Genomic DNA, 16,435 nt, shown 5'->3' with positions numbered 1-16,435 from the left:
TATCTAAAATCTGCTCAACATGGAAAAACTACCGCATTAAAATGATTTTAAATGTATTTACCTCTGATAAAAACTGAATAACAATATTCTAAACAAAGAACCAATTTGCATACTGTGTACATTTGACTGATAATACTTTTGTACGTCTACTACAAGGGTTTCTCCTTGTAATGTAGTGTTTTAAGCCCATAGTTATTCTACTTTTACTCGAGTAAAACCTGAGTACTTTTCCATCCCTGGATATATGAAATGGGACGAACTGATTAGCTATCCGAACCTTCAGATAGTGTCCCAGACGCTAAACAGAAAATATTTACAATTTATCTTACTAGCACATTTTCTCTCTCAGTTTTAGGCGCCAAGTTCTAAACCCTCTTTGTTCCCTTTTCATGCAGCTTTGGCAAAACTCAAATCAGTAACAGGGAGATAAATGTGTGTGGCTCATGGGACAGCCGGCAGACTGGAAGATCAAAGTTTCTCAGTTGGACTCACATCAAGCTTTTTGCTACACAACCATCCAAACTCTGCACAGGAGGATCCACATGTAGTGTTATCAGTGTTTGGGCTTCTGAAGAGCTTCCCAAGGTTAACAGGCTGCCACACACACTCGATACAAACCTCCTCCTCCTCAGGAGCTGTGGGTTCAATGAGGTCTTTAGTTAAGCTCCCAAGAACAGGAGCCTAAAACATCAACAGTTTTTGAAATGTTTCCTTTTGTTCTGTGGCTCATTGTTCAATGTGTAACTTCAGATGGGAGTCCAGTACTGTATGAAAGATTACAACTGCACTAAGAAACTTTAATAACAATTACTTTTTTCTAGGGCTGTCAACGCAAAAAAAAATTAACGCCACTAATTATTTTAACGCGATTAACGCATGTGTATTTTTTGTCCTCGGCCGCCGTAGTTTCAGAGCGCATCGAGTGTAAAATACCATCGACAAGCTGATGCTGACAGCCCCGCTCCTGCCACCCGCTTGTGGCAGACCACACTACCACGCTCACTGGCAGGCCCGGACTGGCCATCGGGAGGACCGGGAAGGAGTGTGTATGTGTGGCGCGACCATAGGGCGCGACTCGCGCGAGCGAGGCACACCTTACGTGTTGTTGTTAGCATCTGGTGCTAGCTAGCTGCGCTGACGGATATAAGGAGCTGTTTCAATGACATTTCGCCGACAACTGCGCCGAGCACTTGACTTTATGCAGGTAGCCAGACAGTGGGACATTGTACGAAAAGTCAGCACAGTCAGCACGGATAGTGCGCGCAACATGATTGCAGCGTCCAGGCAGCTCCCATTCGAGCATATATGCCTTGACGATCCATCACAGTGTCTCCACACACACACACACACACACACACACACACACACACACACACACACACACACACACACACACACACACACACACACACACACACACACACACAGTATTATTGTATGAGAGGTTCCAGGTTGAATTGAGGTGAATATTTGTAATGTTCAGAGGTTGTTGTGTTTAATATTCATGAGAATATTTGTCATTGTTCAAATGATAATAAACAAACATATAAAGCATATTTGTCCACTCCTATGTTGATAAGAGTATTAAAAACTTGAAAGATATCCCTCTAAGGTACATTTAGAACAGATAAAAAATGTGCGATTAATTTGCGATTAATCGCGATTAACTATGGACAATCATGCGATTAATCGCGATTAAATATTTTAATCGACTGACAGCCCTACTTTTTTCTCATATTTGCTGAAACTCTCACTGTATCCTGACAGTAGTGCACAAGACAGAACATCTGTAAATAAAAAACAGTACATATTTAATGCAGCGTTAGCTAGTGCAGCAGCTCCCGCAACAACACCGTTGGACCTCCGGGCGACGTTTGGGTCTACGTCAACCCTAAGCGGAGGTGCTGTAGTGTATACGCTAAATACCGTAGCTAAACACCAATCATACAACAGCAACGATGAAAGATTGTAGCCAAGGCAGCAGAGCTCTGAATATAGCTCTTGTTTCTCTTTCTCTCTCTCTCTCTCTCTCTCTCTCTCTCTGAGGTTTCTCTCTCTCTCTCTCTCTCTCTCTCTCTCTCTCTCTCTCTCTCTCTCTCTCTCTCTCTCTCTCTCTCTCTCACACACACTAGGGCTGCTCGATTATGGCAAAAATCATAATCACGATTATTTTGGTCAATAATTGATATCACTATTATTAAATAAGATTATTCATTGACTTTGAAAACATCCATTTTGAACTTTAAAACAAATAATAATTTGAACAGTATCTTTTTAACTGTTGATTACCCTGAACGTATAATTCAACTGAAAAACCAATACAAAAATAAATTAAATAAATTATACATTTAAATAAATAATAAATACCAATAAACAAGATCAACAAATATTTTGGAGCGCACTTCCACAAGCTACTAAACATATATAAATATGATAAATAAAAATAAATTAGACTAAAATTAATTAGATCAAATATGTTGTAGTGCACTGTCACAACCTAGCAAAGCAAAATAATAGTTTTTTTTCGATTATGTTGTTTTTGTAATTGTGGCAGGCCAAAATCGTAATTGCGATTAAAATACGATTTAATTGCACAGCCCTAACACACACACAAGCACACACAGAGACACATACACACTTTTTGTCTAACACAGTTCTGTACTGTTATGCTGTTATGTTCAGTCATTGTTCTTATGTTGAACATGAATACATTTGATTTGTAAGTAATTATGGGACGTATTTCTTCTTTCATAGCAATTTTCCTTCATACTTTCTTGCCGTGAAATAGGTCTTAAATTCTATTCGAAGTGGTCTTAAAAAGGTCTTAAAAAGTCTTAAATTTGAGTTGGCGAAACCTGCAGGAACCCTGAATATATATGTGGGAGTGGGAGGCTGTGGCTCAGTGGTGAGTGTGCTGGACTTCAAATCAGGGGATACCAAGTTCGAGTCCCACTGCAGTCAGCATGTCGTTGTGTCCCTGGGCAAGACACTTCACCTCAAATGTCTCCTGTGGGGATTGTCCACAGTACTGAATGTATGTAAGTCGCTTTGGATAAAAGCGTCTAACAAATGACATGTAATGTTTAAGCAATAGCTCACGACAGGCCGTGGTATATGGCCATTATATCACAGTTAAGGGGCGTGGTTCGGCCCGACGCGAAGCGGAGGGTCGACAACCCCCTTAACTGTGATATAATGGCCATATATCACGGCCTGAAGTGAGCTATTGCTTTTATAAAACGGTTACCAAGTGTGGCAATATGAATGAAAAATACACACTCTAATTTAAATAGTTGTTGTTATTAAATAATGATGTTCAAAATAAAATAGTCCGTCCGTTGCCTTCTGCACAAAACATAGTGCGAGGTGGTTGCTATGCAACAACACTAACAACAGCTAGCGAACATATTAGACAGAGAGCGTTGATCCATTATTTGGCTATTTATTTACATTAATTTGTATGTTGCCGTTTATTGTGCACCCACTGAAAAACTGTCCAGCATCAGTAGCATGGCTTACGTGGTTACTTGTATAGGTTGAGGTTGTTCTAGGCTGTTGCTTGGCGTGACGAGAATATTGCTCCACTTTCTCCGGTCCCCGAGATTCGGCTTCCAGTAGCTCTGGAGAGAGCTTTCGCACCTGTGGCCACTAACGGTCATCATTTCTCTGCTTTGTTTCAAGACCCGCATCAGAAAGCTTTTGAATGGTGGTACCTTTCCAGTTGGTCTACCTGCTCTTCACGTAGCTCTGCATGTCGTCGTTTAGGTGCTTTTTGTTCTGGAGATATAGGCACTGCTCAATCCACTCCTCCATAGTAAGACCCCCCCGGAGGTCGAAGTTAATCTTAAATGTTTCCATCTTATGCTCTGTAAGTTTGTTTCGTAACGGAAGAAATGTAAATATATTTATAAAACGGACAAGTCAAATCAAGCAATCTGATTGGTCGATAGCGTTTTTGCGGACCTTTTTGATTACAGATTTGAAAACATCGTTGCTTGCTTTAAAAGTAGCACAATTCATTATGTCAAACCTTGGAAAGTATCTAAATATCCCTGCCCTAATGCCAAAGGAGCTGCACACTGAATATGTTTTTGCCGTTTGATGTCTATGTCTGGACCGTTGCGTAAAAAGGAGGGTTTCTGCCCCGTTACTTCTCCGCTGCTTTCTTGTTCCAGTTTGAAAAGCAAACTGCAGGCAGTTTGCTTTTCAGCCCAACTGTATACTGTTTTTCTCAGGCGCGGAGGGATACTGAGTTGTTGTGAAAAGTAACTTACAATTCTACCCGTGGTATACGCTCAGTATATCACGGCTAAGAACCAATCAGATTGCTTGATTTGGCTTGTCCGTTTTATAAAATGTATTATAAAACGGACAAGTAAAATCAAGCAATCTGATTGGTTCTTAGCCGTGGTATACTGAGCGTATACCACGGGTAGAATTGTAAGTTACTTTTCACAACAACTCAGTAACCCTCCGCGTCTGAGATAAACAGTATACAGTTGGGCCGAAAAGCAAACTGCTTGCAGTTTGCTTTTCAAACTGGAACAAGAAAGCAGCGGAGAAGTAACGGAGCAGAAACCCTCCTTTTTACGCAACGGTCCAGACATAGACATCAAACGGCACAAAAACATATTCAGTGTGCAGTTCCTTTGGCATTAGGGCAGGGATATTTAGATACTTTCCAAGGTTTGACATAATGAATTGTGCTACTTTTAAAGCGAGCAACGATGTTTTCAAATCTGTAATCAAAAAGGTCCGCAAAAACATTTAAGATTAACTTCGACCTCCGGGGGGGGGGGGGTGTCTTACTATGGAGGAGTGGATTGAGGAGTGCCTAACTCCAGAACAAAAAGCACCTAAACGACGACATGTAGAGCTACGTGAAGAGCAGGTCGACCAACTGGAAAAGTATCACCATTCAAAAGCTTTCTGATGCGGGTCTTGAAACAAAGCAGAGAAATTATGACCGTTAGTGGCCACAGGTGCGAAAGCTCTCTCCAGAGCTACTGGAAGCCGAATCTCGGGGACCGGAGAAAGTGGAGCAATATTCTCGCCACGCCAAGCAACAGCCTAGAACAACCTCAGCCTATACAAGTAACCACGTAAGCCATGCTACTGATGCTGGACAGTTTTTCAGTGAGTGCACAATAAACGGCAACATACACATTAATGTAAATAAATAGCCAAATAATGGATCAACGCTCTCTGTCTAATATGTTCGCTAGCTGTTGTTAGTGTTGTTGCATAGCAACCACCTCGCACTATGTTTCGTGCAGAAGGCAACGGACGGACTATTTTATTTTGAACATCATTATTTACTAATAAAAACTATTTAAATTAGAGTGTGTATTTTTCTTTCATATTGCCACACTTGGTAACCGTTTTATAAAAGCAATAGCTCACTTCAGGCCGTGATATATGCTCATTATATCACAGCTAAGGGGGTTGTCGACCCTCCGCTTCGCGTCGGGCCGAACCACGCCCCTTAGCTGTGATATAATGAGCATATACCACGGCCTGTCGTGAGCTATTGCTTAAATATATTATCTGTATCATGTACTACTCTCAATATATGGTGCCAGTTTCAGCAAACATTGCTTTGTTTATTAATTAATGTTACCAACTGTAGCAAACCAACAACAGAAAAAACCACAAAATAGACGGTTAATAAGTTAATCTTTCTTTCATCAGAAACTACAGAATTGGTTATTACATTTGTTTTCAAAGTAGTGCAGAGACTCTCAGTATTTTTGAGTGTCCATAGGCGGCCTTAAGTATCAGTTTTTTCATGAACCGTCTGCCCCCTAAATGTCCCCATTGTTACCCGGGGTCAGAGGGATCGTAAAGGATCCATAGCGTCTTCTTTTAGATGTCAAATGCAGCAGCTGTACAGACTGTGTGTTCGTACAATGACACAGAGAGATATCTGAGGGAAAGGAGACAGTGATGAAAGTGTACTATCAAGCTAAAGCTCTTTGACTAATCTTCCTTAAGCCTCAACACAATACGTGCTAAGTGCAGCTGTGCATTACACCGTCGCAGAGAAAACGGGCAGCGGGCTTTTAGTGGTTTGTGTTAGCATGGAGGATGTCAAGATGTCAGGAGGGAGATCTGGGGGGGAGAGGAGGGAGACGGACATCACTCAGCCGATGATGTGTGGCCCTGAGCCCTGAACATCTGCAGGGATTAGCCTAAACGATGGCAATTAGCCTCCTGCACATCTCAGGGCTGCATTAGAAGTGTGATTCACCTGGACCACACACACACACATGCACACACACACACACACACATACACACACTCACACTTCACTAACGCTGAGTTCTTTTAAGTCGAGGCTAAAAACACTACTTTTTTCAGCTGCTTACCCAGAAGTCTTTTAACTTGTTTTAGCACCTACTGTATTTACAATGTTGTTTTTAAACTATTCTGTATCTCTTGTATGCATGGGTTTTTATGAATCTGTTATTCCATTATGTTTATTTATTGTGTTCCTTTCTGTTGTCTTCTTATTAAGTGTTACTGATGAGGTAAAGCACTTTGAATTGCCTCTGTGTCTGAACATGTGCTATATAAATAAACGTACCTTACAGACACACATACATACACCTCTTACTGTCCCATGTTCTTCACTCATCCTCACCTCCCTCTAAGGTTATGACATTTTAATATTCATCACCTCTCTAACTTAAAGGGGACCTATCATGCAAAATGCACTTTTGTACGTCTTTTATACATGAATATGTGTCCCCGGTGTTCCAGGGAACTCACCAAGTGTCAGAAAACACAACCCTCTCTATTTTCCTCCATACCCAAATCTCTAAAAAAGGGGCTGCAACGGATCTGATAAAAACTGATCCAGATTTGAACACTGTCAGGACGGTGGCGCTACGGCTATTGGGCCAACTCCACCAATCAGGAGGAGACAGCCACGGCCATTGCCGTTCGAAAGCGCTGGAGACGCTGTAGTACATATGCCAGGCCTGTAGATGGTGCTGTTCTCACTGAATCTGCCCTTGCAAAAACAGAGCTAAAAAATGTCAAATTGAGCAAAATGAGGCATGGCTAAAATGCATGATCTGTTTGGTATTTTGAAAAAAAAAAAAGTATAAATATGCCTTATATAGGTATGGTCTTACACTATATTATTCAAATATAGCATGATAGGTCCACTTTAAAATAAAACATTTTCAACTTTGGACGTGCTGTATTTTATTTGGCCGAAGTGTGCTGCACAAATGATGAAATGTAGTTTTTATTGTATTGTCGGTTTGGCTAACAGCTTGTCTTTATCTCTGTTTTGCAGGCTTGTGGTTGGAGCTAGCTGTATCCTTTGTCTGCCAGAGAGCTTGTAAAATCGGTAGAGAAACAGTAAAGTTATGAACTTAATACAAATGTAATCAATAGACCAGTATTTCTGAATAACCCTTAGCACTTGTTGTGTCTCAAATCTGCAGTTTACACCAAAACCAGTCAGTCAGAGATACTTTATGGCCATGTGGTAAGCAAAAATTAACAAACGTGATTTTTTTTTTTAATGTAATTTAACCATTATCTTGTTTTATTTACGCCTCCGTGTCTGTTTTTTCTTATTCTTTATGAGCTACTATGAGTCTTTTTATTGTAGTCTAACATCAGGTGCTTTTGTACATGCAAACTTCGAAAAAAAAGTTGAGTATTCCTGAACCTTCTGTTGCTCAGATGTGGCTCTGGAGTGTGCCGGCTTCCTCACAGGCATTGGATTGGACGCCACAGTGATGGTCCGCAGCATCGCCCTCCGGGGGTTTGATCAGGTATTGCTCCCTGAACTACAGTTTCAAGATTCAACATTCAAAGATTCAAAGGTTTTATTGTCATATGCACAAAGCTACAGTTTAGAAATGGCAATTAAATTATTCTGACCTGAGCTCCTCCAACAATGCAACATATATAATAAAATACAAACTAAGAAGTAGTGCAAAAAGTCTATATACATGTCAATCGAATATAGGATATGTACAAGAACAGAATATGACATTAAATAATGTAAATGAAGACATTCTACATCCTAACAGTGATTTCTGACGTTTTTTTATTGAATGTTTTCTTCTGGTTTCTGCAGCAAATGGCAGGTCTAGTGACGGACTACATGGAAGCATATGGGACCAAGTTTGTGAAGGAGTGTGTCCCTAAGAGAGTGGACAAGCTGTCCTCAGGAGCTCTGCAGGTGACCTGGACCGACACACACACAGGCAGCGAACACAAGGACACCTACGACTCTGTGCTGTGGGCAGTTGGTGAGTGTGTGTGTGTGTGTGTGTGTGTGTGTGTGTGTGTGCCTGATTTGGTGATATGTAAGAATGAAATATTTAAGTGTGATGCTTAAGGAACCTTTTTCCCACTCTGTATAAGGAGTTTACAGGGATCAGGTTCGATTATAGGAGAAAGCTGAAGTGGTATAGGATCATTGTGTTGCTTACTGGCACTAGACTTCAGAATCACAATCAGAATGAGGTTTATGGCCAAGTAGGTTTTCACTTGTAATGAATTTGGCTTGGTGTTTTGGAGCTAAACATATTAAGAGAAAAATCAAATACAGGCAAATAAGAAAATGTATTGAACAGGCAGTGTCAGGCATTTCTTCAATGCAATACCAACATAGCTTTTAATGAAAATTGTTGTTCACGACTTTAACTTGAATGAGCTCCATGCGGTTTGAGCTTTCATCCACACCAAATGGAGCTTTTGGGAAACTCCAGCTCGGGTGAAGATGTTTAGCTTGTAACTTCAGAGTGTTACACAGTTATATGGTTCTGTGAGGCATCACAAATTATGCATTTGGGGAACTACAACATAAACAAAAACATTTACCTGTGCATGTGTAGACTAGGCTTTTTGGTTTGTCTCTACCAAATAGAGACATGACTCCGACCTGAGACTGGATTTGGACTATCCGACAGATGCTTGAGTCTGATTAATTAATCCGGCACATTTATTTTTATTATGACAAGGTATTCAAACGACTGAACTGTAAACGTCTGTAGTGAAGGTGACCTGATGGAGTACAACAAGGGACTCCTTAACCCCAGTTTGTAATACCTCTTCTGGTACATCATGTGAAACACCAGCCATATTGTTTCCTATATCTCCCTGAAATATAAACAGCGGTGTGCCAGTACTCCCTGCCACCATCAATTTCACTGTCATCCTCAATAGAGTGCGGTTTCAGCAGATAGCAGAGGAATCAAAACAACGTAATAACGCCTGAGTGATGGGCCTGGCCGGGGGAAGTGTTAATCACCCAGCGTGGCTCTCTGCTTGGGGGGCAGGATGCACCCAGGCACAGGGTCACCGCGTCCCCCTCTTTGTTCTCCCTCTCTGGGACTTCCTGCCTGTGCCAGCCCTGCGGAAACCAACCCTGCATCTGTCACTGCCATCCCTGCCCGCGGCCCTCCATAACCACCAGCCCTCCTCATCCTCATCCTCATCCTCCTCCATCTCATCCTTATTCTCTTTCCACCAGCAGTAACAATGGAGGGAACTTCTGTTAGGCACACTGGAGCTTTTAAAGGTCACCTATTAGGCAAAATCCACTTGTTCATGTCTCTTCTACATCAACATGTGTCCCCTCTGTGTAAAGAGACTCTGAAAGTTTCAGGAACAAAGATTCTCTCTCTTTTTGTCCTGATCCATTTCTATAAAAACCTGTCTGAAAATGAGCTGATCAGATTTTGGACACTTTATGATGTCATAACGATGTTTTGGCTTTAGCCAATCAGCAACCAAGGTAACCCCCCCCCCCCCCACCATATCACCTGAATCTCCTCCTAGAGCACCATTGTGTTCTTTGTAACCAAATATCTCTCAGAGGGGTGTGGGGAGGGGCTCCTTATTTTCATCTAAAGTAACAGACAGAGAATCAGCACTTTTGAAACAGGGCTGAAACAGAGGGGATTATGGGATGCTGCAATGATCTGTTTGGTGTTTCAGCCAATCAGAGACATGTTCTGTATATATCTGAGACCTGTAATATATTGATGAAAAACAGTATAATAGGGGACCTTTAAAGAGAGTGCAGTTCTTCTGAGAATCTGACTACAAGGCCTTTCCAGGGCACATACTGTCACTTTGAGTGTTGTGGGGAGGGGGGTAGGAGGGATGAGGGTCTTTTCTCTTGCTCTATGCGTGTGACAGCGACAAGGATGTGTGTGACCCTGCAGGAGGAATGACGTTGGTTCTTCCCTCCCGTAGCTCAATTCCCACATGGTCTCAGCGTGAGAGTGCAGCTGAGAGTGATATGAGAGCATGTGTCAGTGTCAGAAGGTGCTCTGATGTGCGTGAGATGCTGCAGGCCTGATGTTTCCTATCTTTACAGCTAAAGATTTCATAGCAACTCAACACAGAACTTGACATTTTGTACCTGGCAAACTAGTTTTGATTTCAATCAACAGTGAACCAAACGTTCAAGTATCTTAGACTGACATGACACCGACTCATTTCTTTACAAGTAGTGTAGTTTAAACAAAACAAAGAGGCATGTATTTATAGTCTGAATTCTTAAGGTAAGCCCTAAATCCAAAAGCATTTTTTAACATGAAGAAAAAAAATAATAATAATTCATAATAATAAATAAAAAATGAAATTCAAATACACAAATATAATTATAATATTACGGGGGATAATAATTAACATAAAAAATATTAAAAATAAATCACAAAAATATTAAAATACTAACATGTTAAGCCTCTTCTATATAAAATGCAGCCATTATTAATATATGTATTATTATGAATCATTCTTAGTTTGTCCCATAGTATCATCAGTTTAATCACCACAACTTTAAATTCAAAACTGTCGCAAATTAAGTCATAACTCACACACAAATATCCTTATATTAGTGTGCCGTGAGGACTGTATTCGAGCCCCCTTTTGTTCCCATACAGTCAGAGAGAAGCAGTAACTCCTGCTCTTTGATGTGAGCGAGCAGGAGTTATGAGACCAAGGCCACTTCCCTTTACTGTGACCTTACACTAGGGGCCAGGCGGGGTCTCGGGCCCCTGTGGAGTTATTAAAGGCCAGAGGGGACCGGGGACAGTATCACCGCTGCCTGCTACATCCTTCTTTCGGACCCTGCCTCCCTCCACCTTTCCCCTGCTCCTTCCTGGCCTCACTGGGTGCACGTTCAAGGTCTTTGTCGGATTTTGTGTCCGAGGATGTATTTGTATTTTCACTCAGCCTCTTACTTCTTTTTTTTCAAACGATGCAATCTGCTCTTTGACTTTTTACTAGCCTGTACATAATAATATAATAATAATAACAATACAAATTTCACAAAGTGCTTCACAAGTAAGAACAAAAGTTCAAATGAAGACCACAGAAACATGAATACAATAACCACGAGGCAGAAATGTAAGGTCGACATAAAAACAAAACACAGACCACGTGGAGTCCTGAAAGGAACAAACGTAATAACAGAACACATCACACACATTTCAAATAGAAACTAAAGCCAATGTAAAAAGATAGGTCTTCAGTAGTTTTTTAAAAGCTTCTACAGAGACTGCAGAGCGGATAGGGAGAGAGTTCCACCTGAAAGGCACGGTCACCGTTCATGTGCCTGAGCTGCCTCCATCTCCATGTTTAAAACTGATACAGAATCTGTTAGGAAAAAAATAATCACTCGTCACCGGCTTGAGCTTCAATATCCGAATACATGTATTTATTATCCTTGCAAGAATGGAAGTAGTCATCACACACAGCTGCATGGGACAAATAGTTCCCCGAATATTGTCCATAGTCGCTTTCACACCAAGTACTTTGCCGTACTTAGTTCCCAGCACTTAGTACCCCCCATGGAACTTATAAGAGCCGATCGCGTTCACACCGGAATAAATTCCCTGAGGGAAGATTACGCAAATGAAGCCGCTGACGTCACTTCTTCTTCTTCTGCTTTGGGTTTACTGGCAGGCCGCAAACAACTTCACGGCGTATACTGCCACCCGAAGTCCCCGGCCGGAAGTCCCCGGAGTTGGGGACTGGCTTCCGAGTAAATCGCCAGAACGCCGACACCTCCTCATCTCCACCGCTCCCATGTTTTTTTTTGTGTTGCCATAAGTTATTCTCTCTCCGTTGGTGCGCTGGGCTAATGCTAATGCTAATAATGCTAATGCCAGAAAATACATTGGCGGCTTCACAAAACTTTTCAGAGTTTTACGGGGCGTGGTTTGCAATTCGCCCAGCCAATCAGAAATTTGAACTTTTTTCTCCCCAGGATAGTACCACCTCTCTAGCAGGCACTAAAAAGGGGGTAAAAGTTCTCATGAACTAAGTTCTCTTTTTGGTGTGAACGCAAAATCCCAGGAACTATCGGAACTAAACGGGAAAAGTACGGGTAAAGTACTGCGCCTCTTGACATGCTGATATACAAGAGAGTGTTACAGTCACAAGATGGAGGAATACTGGTTCAAAGCAGTATTCAATGTTTAGTTCAGATTAGCTAAGGCCTGCGTAAGCAATAAACATGACAGTCATACTGTATGTCTATCTCCATAGAGGCTGAATCATCATGTTAATCACATAGCTGTCATGCCTAAAACAGTCCTGATGCTCTTCCAGGTAATCAAACATCCGGTTAGGTACACAGCTACGTAGGGCCTTTGTTATCATGTGCTACTCTGATATTGAAAGAGCACATTCAGTATTTTGAGACAAGCGTCACATGTCATCAACCCATCTCCCTTTTCAGTTTTAATGCCATATTTCCCAATCCTGCTTTATGCATTTCCCATGCTCTCCCTCTCCTCCTCTTGAAACATCCTTCTTTAACGCCCTGCCTCCCTCCACCTTTCCCCTGCTCCTTCCTGGCCTCAGGGCCGCTCCCCTGGCCAGGTGTGCCAGCAGAAACACGGCAGGAAACACAACATTTCCACACTTCCTGTCTGCATGCGGACAGTGGACGCATTAGTCTTCCTCCTCTCTGCGCTCTACAGTACTGAAGGATGTCATTAGATTTTCACATTTCCTAGTTTCTTTAAAAGACATTTGTCTGTCTGCGTTTTACAAGTTGCTGATGACATCACTGGGTGTCGATCTCCTGCCTGTGTTACGCTGTGGGTTTTGTTGGGAAATTACATTTGAAGTGACAGAAAACAGACGTTGTTATTCCTGTATTTGAGATTTTGATGGTTACGGCAAGTTACTAAATATCAGCGTTGTTGTTGTAGCATTGTCAGGATTTAAAACTCTTTGAAAAGTAGTAAGCTTTGTGAAAATGATCCTGTAAAATAAACATTATACCTATTTGTGGTATCGTGGCATAGCATAGGTGTTTGTGCATAATGGGTATACAATAATATGAAGTAAACACAGTAAAGTTAAGCTAAATAAAAAGTGTTAGCTAGAGAAAAGAGTTAAAAATAAGTTTTTCTATTATGATATTATTTTTAAAGCATTGTCCCTTTTTCATTTTGAGCTTTCATACATTTCTGAGTTCAAAGCCATAAACTTATAATGTCCAATATAACAATCAACATTTGTACACTTAACCTTAATCTTGAACAAGCAACAGTCAGTTAAGGTTTGAAACAAGACATCTTAAACTTGTATTTATTCATACATTTATAATCAAAAAGTAAGATAATCTGCTTCAAGAACTGTAAAGGTGTGATTTGATCAGATTAGATAGAAAAGGAGTGACAACATAAGCACACAGCTCTACAACTGTATTCACATTTGAATATAAATGTAGCTGAAGATTAGTTATTGATTGATTGATTAGTATGAAAAGGCACATGGTACTACCGTTTTCCAATTGAGCCCCACCCACTTGGAAACACTTAGAAATCTCTTTTATTAAAGGGGACCTATTATGCTATATTGGAAAAATATATTGTAGGCCCATACCTATACAAAACATGTCTGTGAAGTGTTTTGCTTAAAATACCAAACAGATCAGCCATTGTAGCCATTTTTTATTTCCTGCTTTTTAAACACATGTGCTCTCCAGTACAGGTTAGCTCTGAGTGTTAGCGATGCTTGCTAATGTAAATAAAGACAAAATTACGTCCAAAACACGTCAGGCATTGTTTCTGATAGCAACTTTCTGCGGGTCTGCCGCCGATTTGACGTCAGATCGGCAGCAAATCTGTATCCGCTCGTTGTACCCCCGTTTTTAAAAGATTTGGGTACGGAGGAAAAGAGAGAGGGTTTTATTTTCTGATGCTGCGTGAGTTCCCCGACACACTGGGGACACATAGTCATGTATAAAAGACATAAAAAAGTGCATTTTGCGGGATAGGTCCCCTTTAAATAATCAAATTGGCAGAAATTGTCTTTTTTTGTAGGATAACATCACGAAAACTTAGTAAAATTACATCAGAAGTTACAAGGTGGTGACCCTTCCCATTTCTAGATTGATAGATACTTTATTGATTCCAATGTGGGAAGTTATTTCGTTACAGAAGCAGAATTGTGTTCAGACATTACTTAAAAAACTTTAAAAAGTGGAAAAGAGAATTAACAATAAAAAAAAAATATGAATAAAATATTCTAAATAATTAAAATCAAAAGTCAAAAATACTACAGGAGTGTTACTAAAACACTCCAAACTATTCATAGAACAAATGCACTGCAATGAGGTTGTTTGACATTTCCAATTTTCTTTTCCAGACACGCTTTATTAAGCACAGACGCTACAAGTTTTTTTTAAATACTTTTTGGCCTGAAATAGAACACGTAATCATTTTTTGGCATCATGTACGATCTATTCCCCGAAGACACACCTCCCTCACATTTACTCCTTTTGTCTTTGTTCATTTGATTGATCAGATAAGCTCTCATTACAACTTATGGACGGTTGTTGTGGCTAGCCGTCCAGAAGCTTCCTCTAAATGTCACAACAGCTTGTGTGTGTGTGTGTGTGTGTGTGTGTGTGTGTGTGTGTGTGTGTGTGTGTGTGTGTGTGTGTGTGTGTGTGTGTGTGTGTGTGTGTGTGTTGTGTGTGTGTGTGTGTGGTGTGTGTGTGTGTGTGTGTGTGTGTGTGTGTGTGTGTGTGTGTGTGTGTGTGTGTGTGTGTGTGTGTGTGTGTGTGTGTGTGTGTGTGTGTGTGTGTGTGTGTGTGTGTGACACTGTGTGTGTGTGACACTGTGTGTGTGTGACACTGTGTGTGTGTGACACTGTGTGTCACTGAGTGTGACTGTGTGTGTGTCACTGTGTGTGTGTGTGTGTCACTGTGTGTCACTGTGTGTGTGTGTGTCACTGTGTGTGTGTGTGTGTCACTGTGTGTGTCACTGTGTGTCACTGTGTGTCACTGTGTGTGTGTCACTGAGTGTGACTGTGTGTGTGTCACTGTGTGTGTGTCACTGTGTGTGTGTCACCGAGTGTGTGTGTCCCAGCTCGGTCTCTTATCAGTCAGCTCACTGTTGTTGTGTCCTCGCCTCACAATGGATCTTTGGTCGGTGCTACAGTACAGCAGAGAGTGGAGCTGCAGACAGGAAGGCCAGATTTAAAGAGAAAGTCTATACTTAACACTCTGATTCACTGATAGGGATATTTTTCCAGTAACTGATGCTGTAACTCAAAATGATCAAAGAAGAAAATAAAGTGTTTCAGTCAGGGAGGTAAAGCCTCAACAGAGTGTAGAACTTTATTGGACTCAAAATCCATTTAATGAAAAGCCTTTTAGTTCAGCGAGGTAGATAAAAACACATGCATTGTTTATAACACACTATATTGTATTCGTCATGAGTTAATATATCTTATGATGTAACTAATGTATACATAATTGATAACACAGTATAATAAACCTGTGAGGATATTTTTTTACAAGTAATTACACACAAACACACCTAACATGTGTAATAAAGTATTTATTGACATCAAAACACATGTATAAATCATTCATATGCAGTTTTAAGACTTCATTAATGTGTTCAAATCTTATGGAGTTTAATTTTTGACCCTATATATTAAAGATCCACTTATTAAATGTATCCTGGAGCTCAATCCTACATCTCTTGGCCCTCAGCAGCAGGAAGTGTAATGCTATATTAACAGATAAATAATGTATAAATGAATAATGATGAAATAAAAACATCCTATTTTATATTCACATAAGGTATGAAGATGTATTTTATGTGATAACAGCCATTTTATATATACTTGTAAAGGTAATGAAAGGGATATCTTCATGGCAGTATCCCCAACCACTCTTATTTAATCTAAGGGGTATTCTGGAATATATTCCTGTTTTTTTTAATATATATAATTGAAACAAAAGTACCGGGCAACAATTCAATTTCTAAATCCAAATAGCTAAATTCCACTTCAATCCTCTATTAGTGTGCCAGTGAGAGAATGACATGTATATGCAGTGCGTTCCAGAGTTGTGGACGTTTAGGAGAAGAAAAATATTTAGAGGTCTCTCTTTGGGGAATTGGTCATGAATGCCTCACTTCCC

At 40.6% G+C, this 16,435-nt stretch overlaps 1 protein-coding gene across 1 annotated transcript in view; it reads left to right on the top strand.

The window, feature by feature from the left end:
* txnrd2.2 (thioredoxin reductase 2, tandem duplicate 2) overlaps positions 1-16,435 on the top strand; it is a 37,599-nt gene that overhangs the window by 8,205 nt on the left and 12,959 nt on the right. Inside the window, 3 exon segments of the mRNA XM_034148525.1 lie at positions 7,307-7,326; positions 7,702-7,793; positions 8,102-8,276. Of these exon segments, the coding sequence (XP_034004416.1) occupies positions 7,307-7,326; positions 7,702-7,793; positions 8,102-8,276 (287 nt within the window).

This window comes from Trematomus bernacchii, unplaced genomic scaffold, assembly GCF_902827165.1.
Source record: "Trematomus bernacchii unplaced genomic scaffold, fTreBer1.1, whole genome shotgun sequence".
Lineage (NCBI taxonomy): Eukaryota > Metazoa > Chordata > Actinopteri > Perciformes > Nototheniidae > Trematomus > Trematomus bernacchii.
The sequence above is the reverse complement of the archived record's forward strand: the minus strand, read 5'-3'. Positions and strand labels throughout refer to the sequence as shown.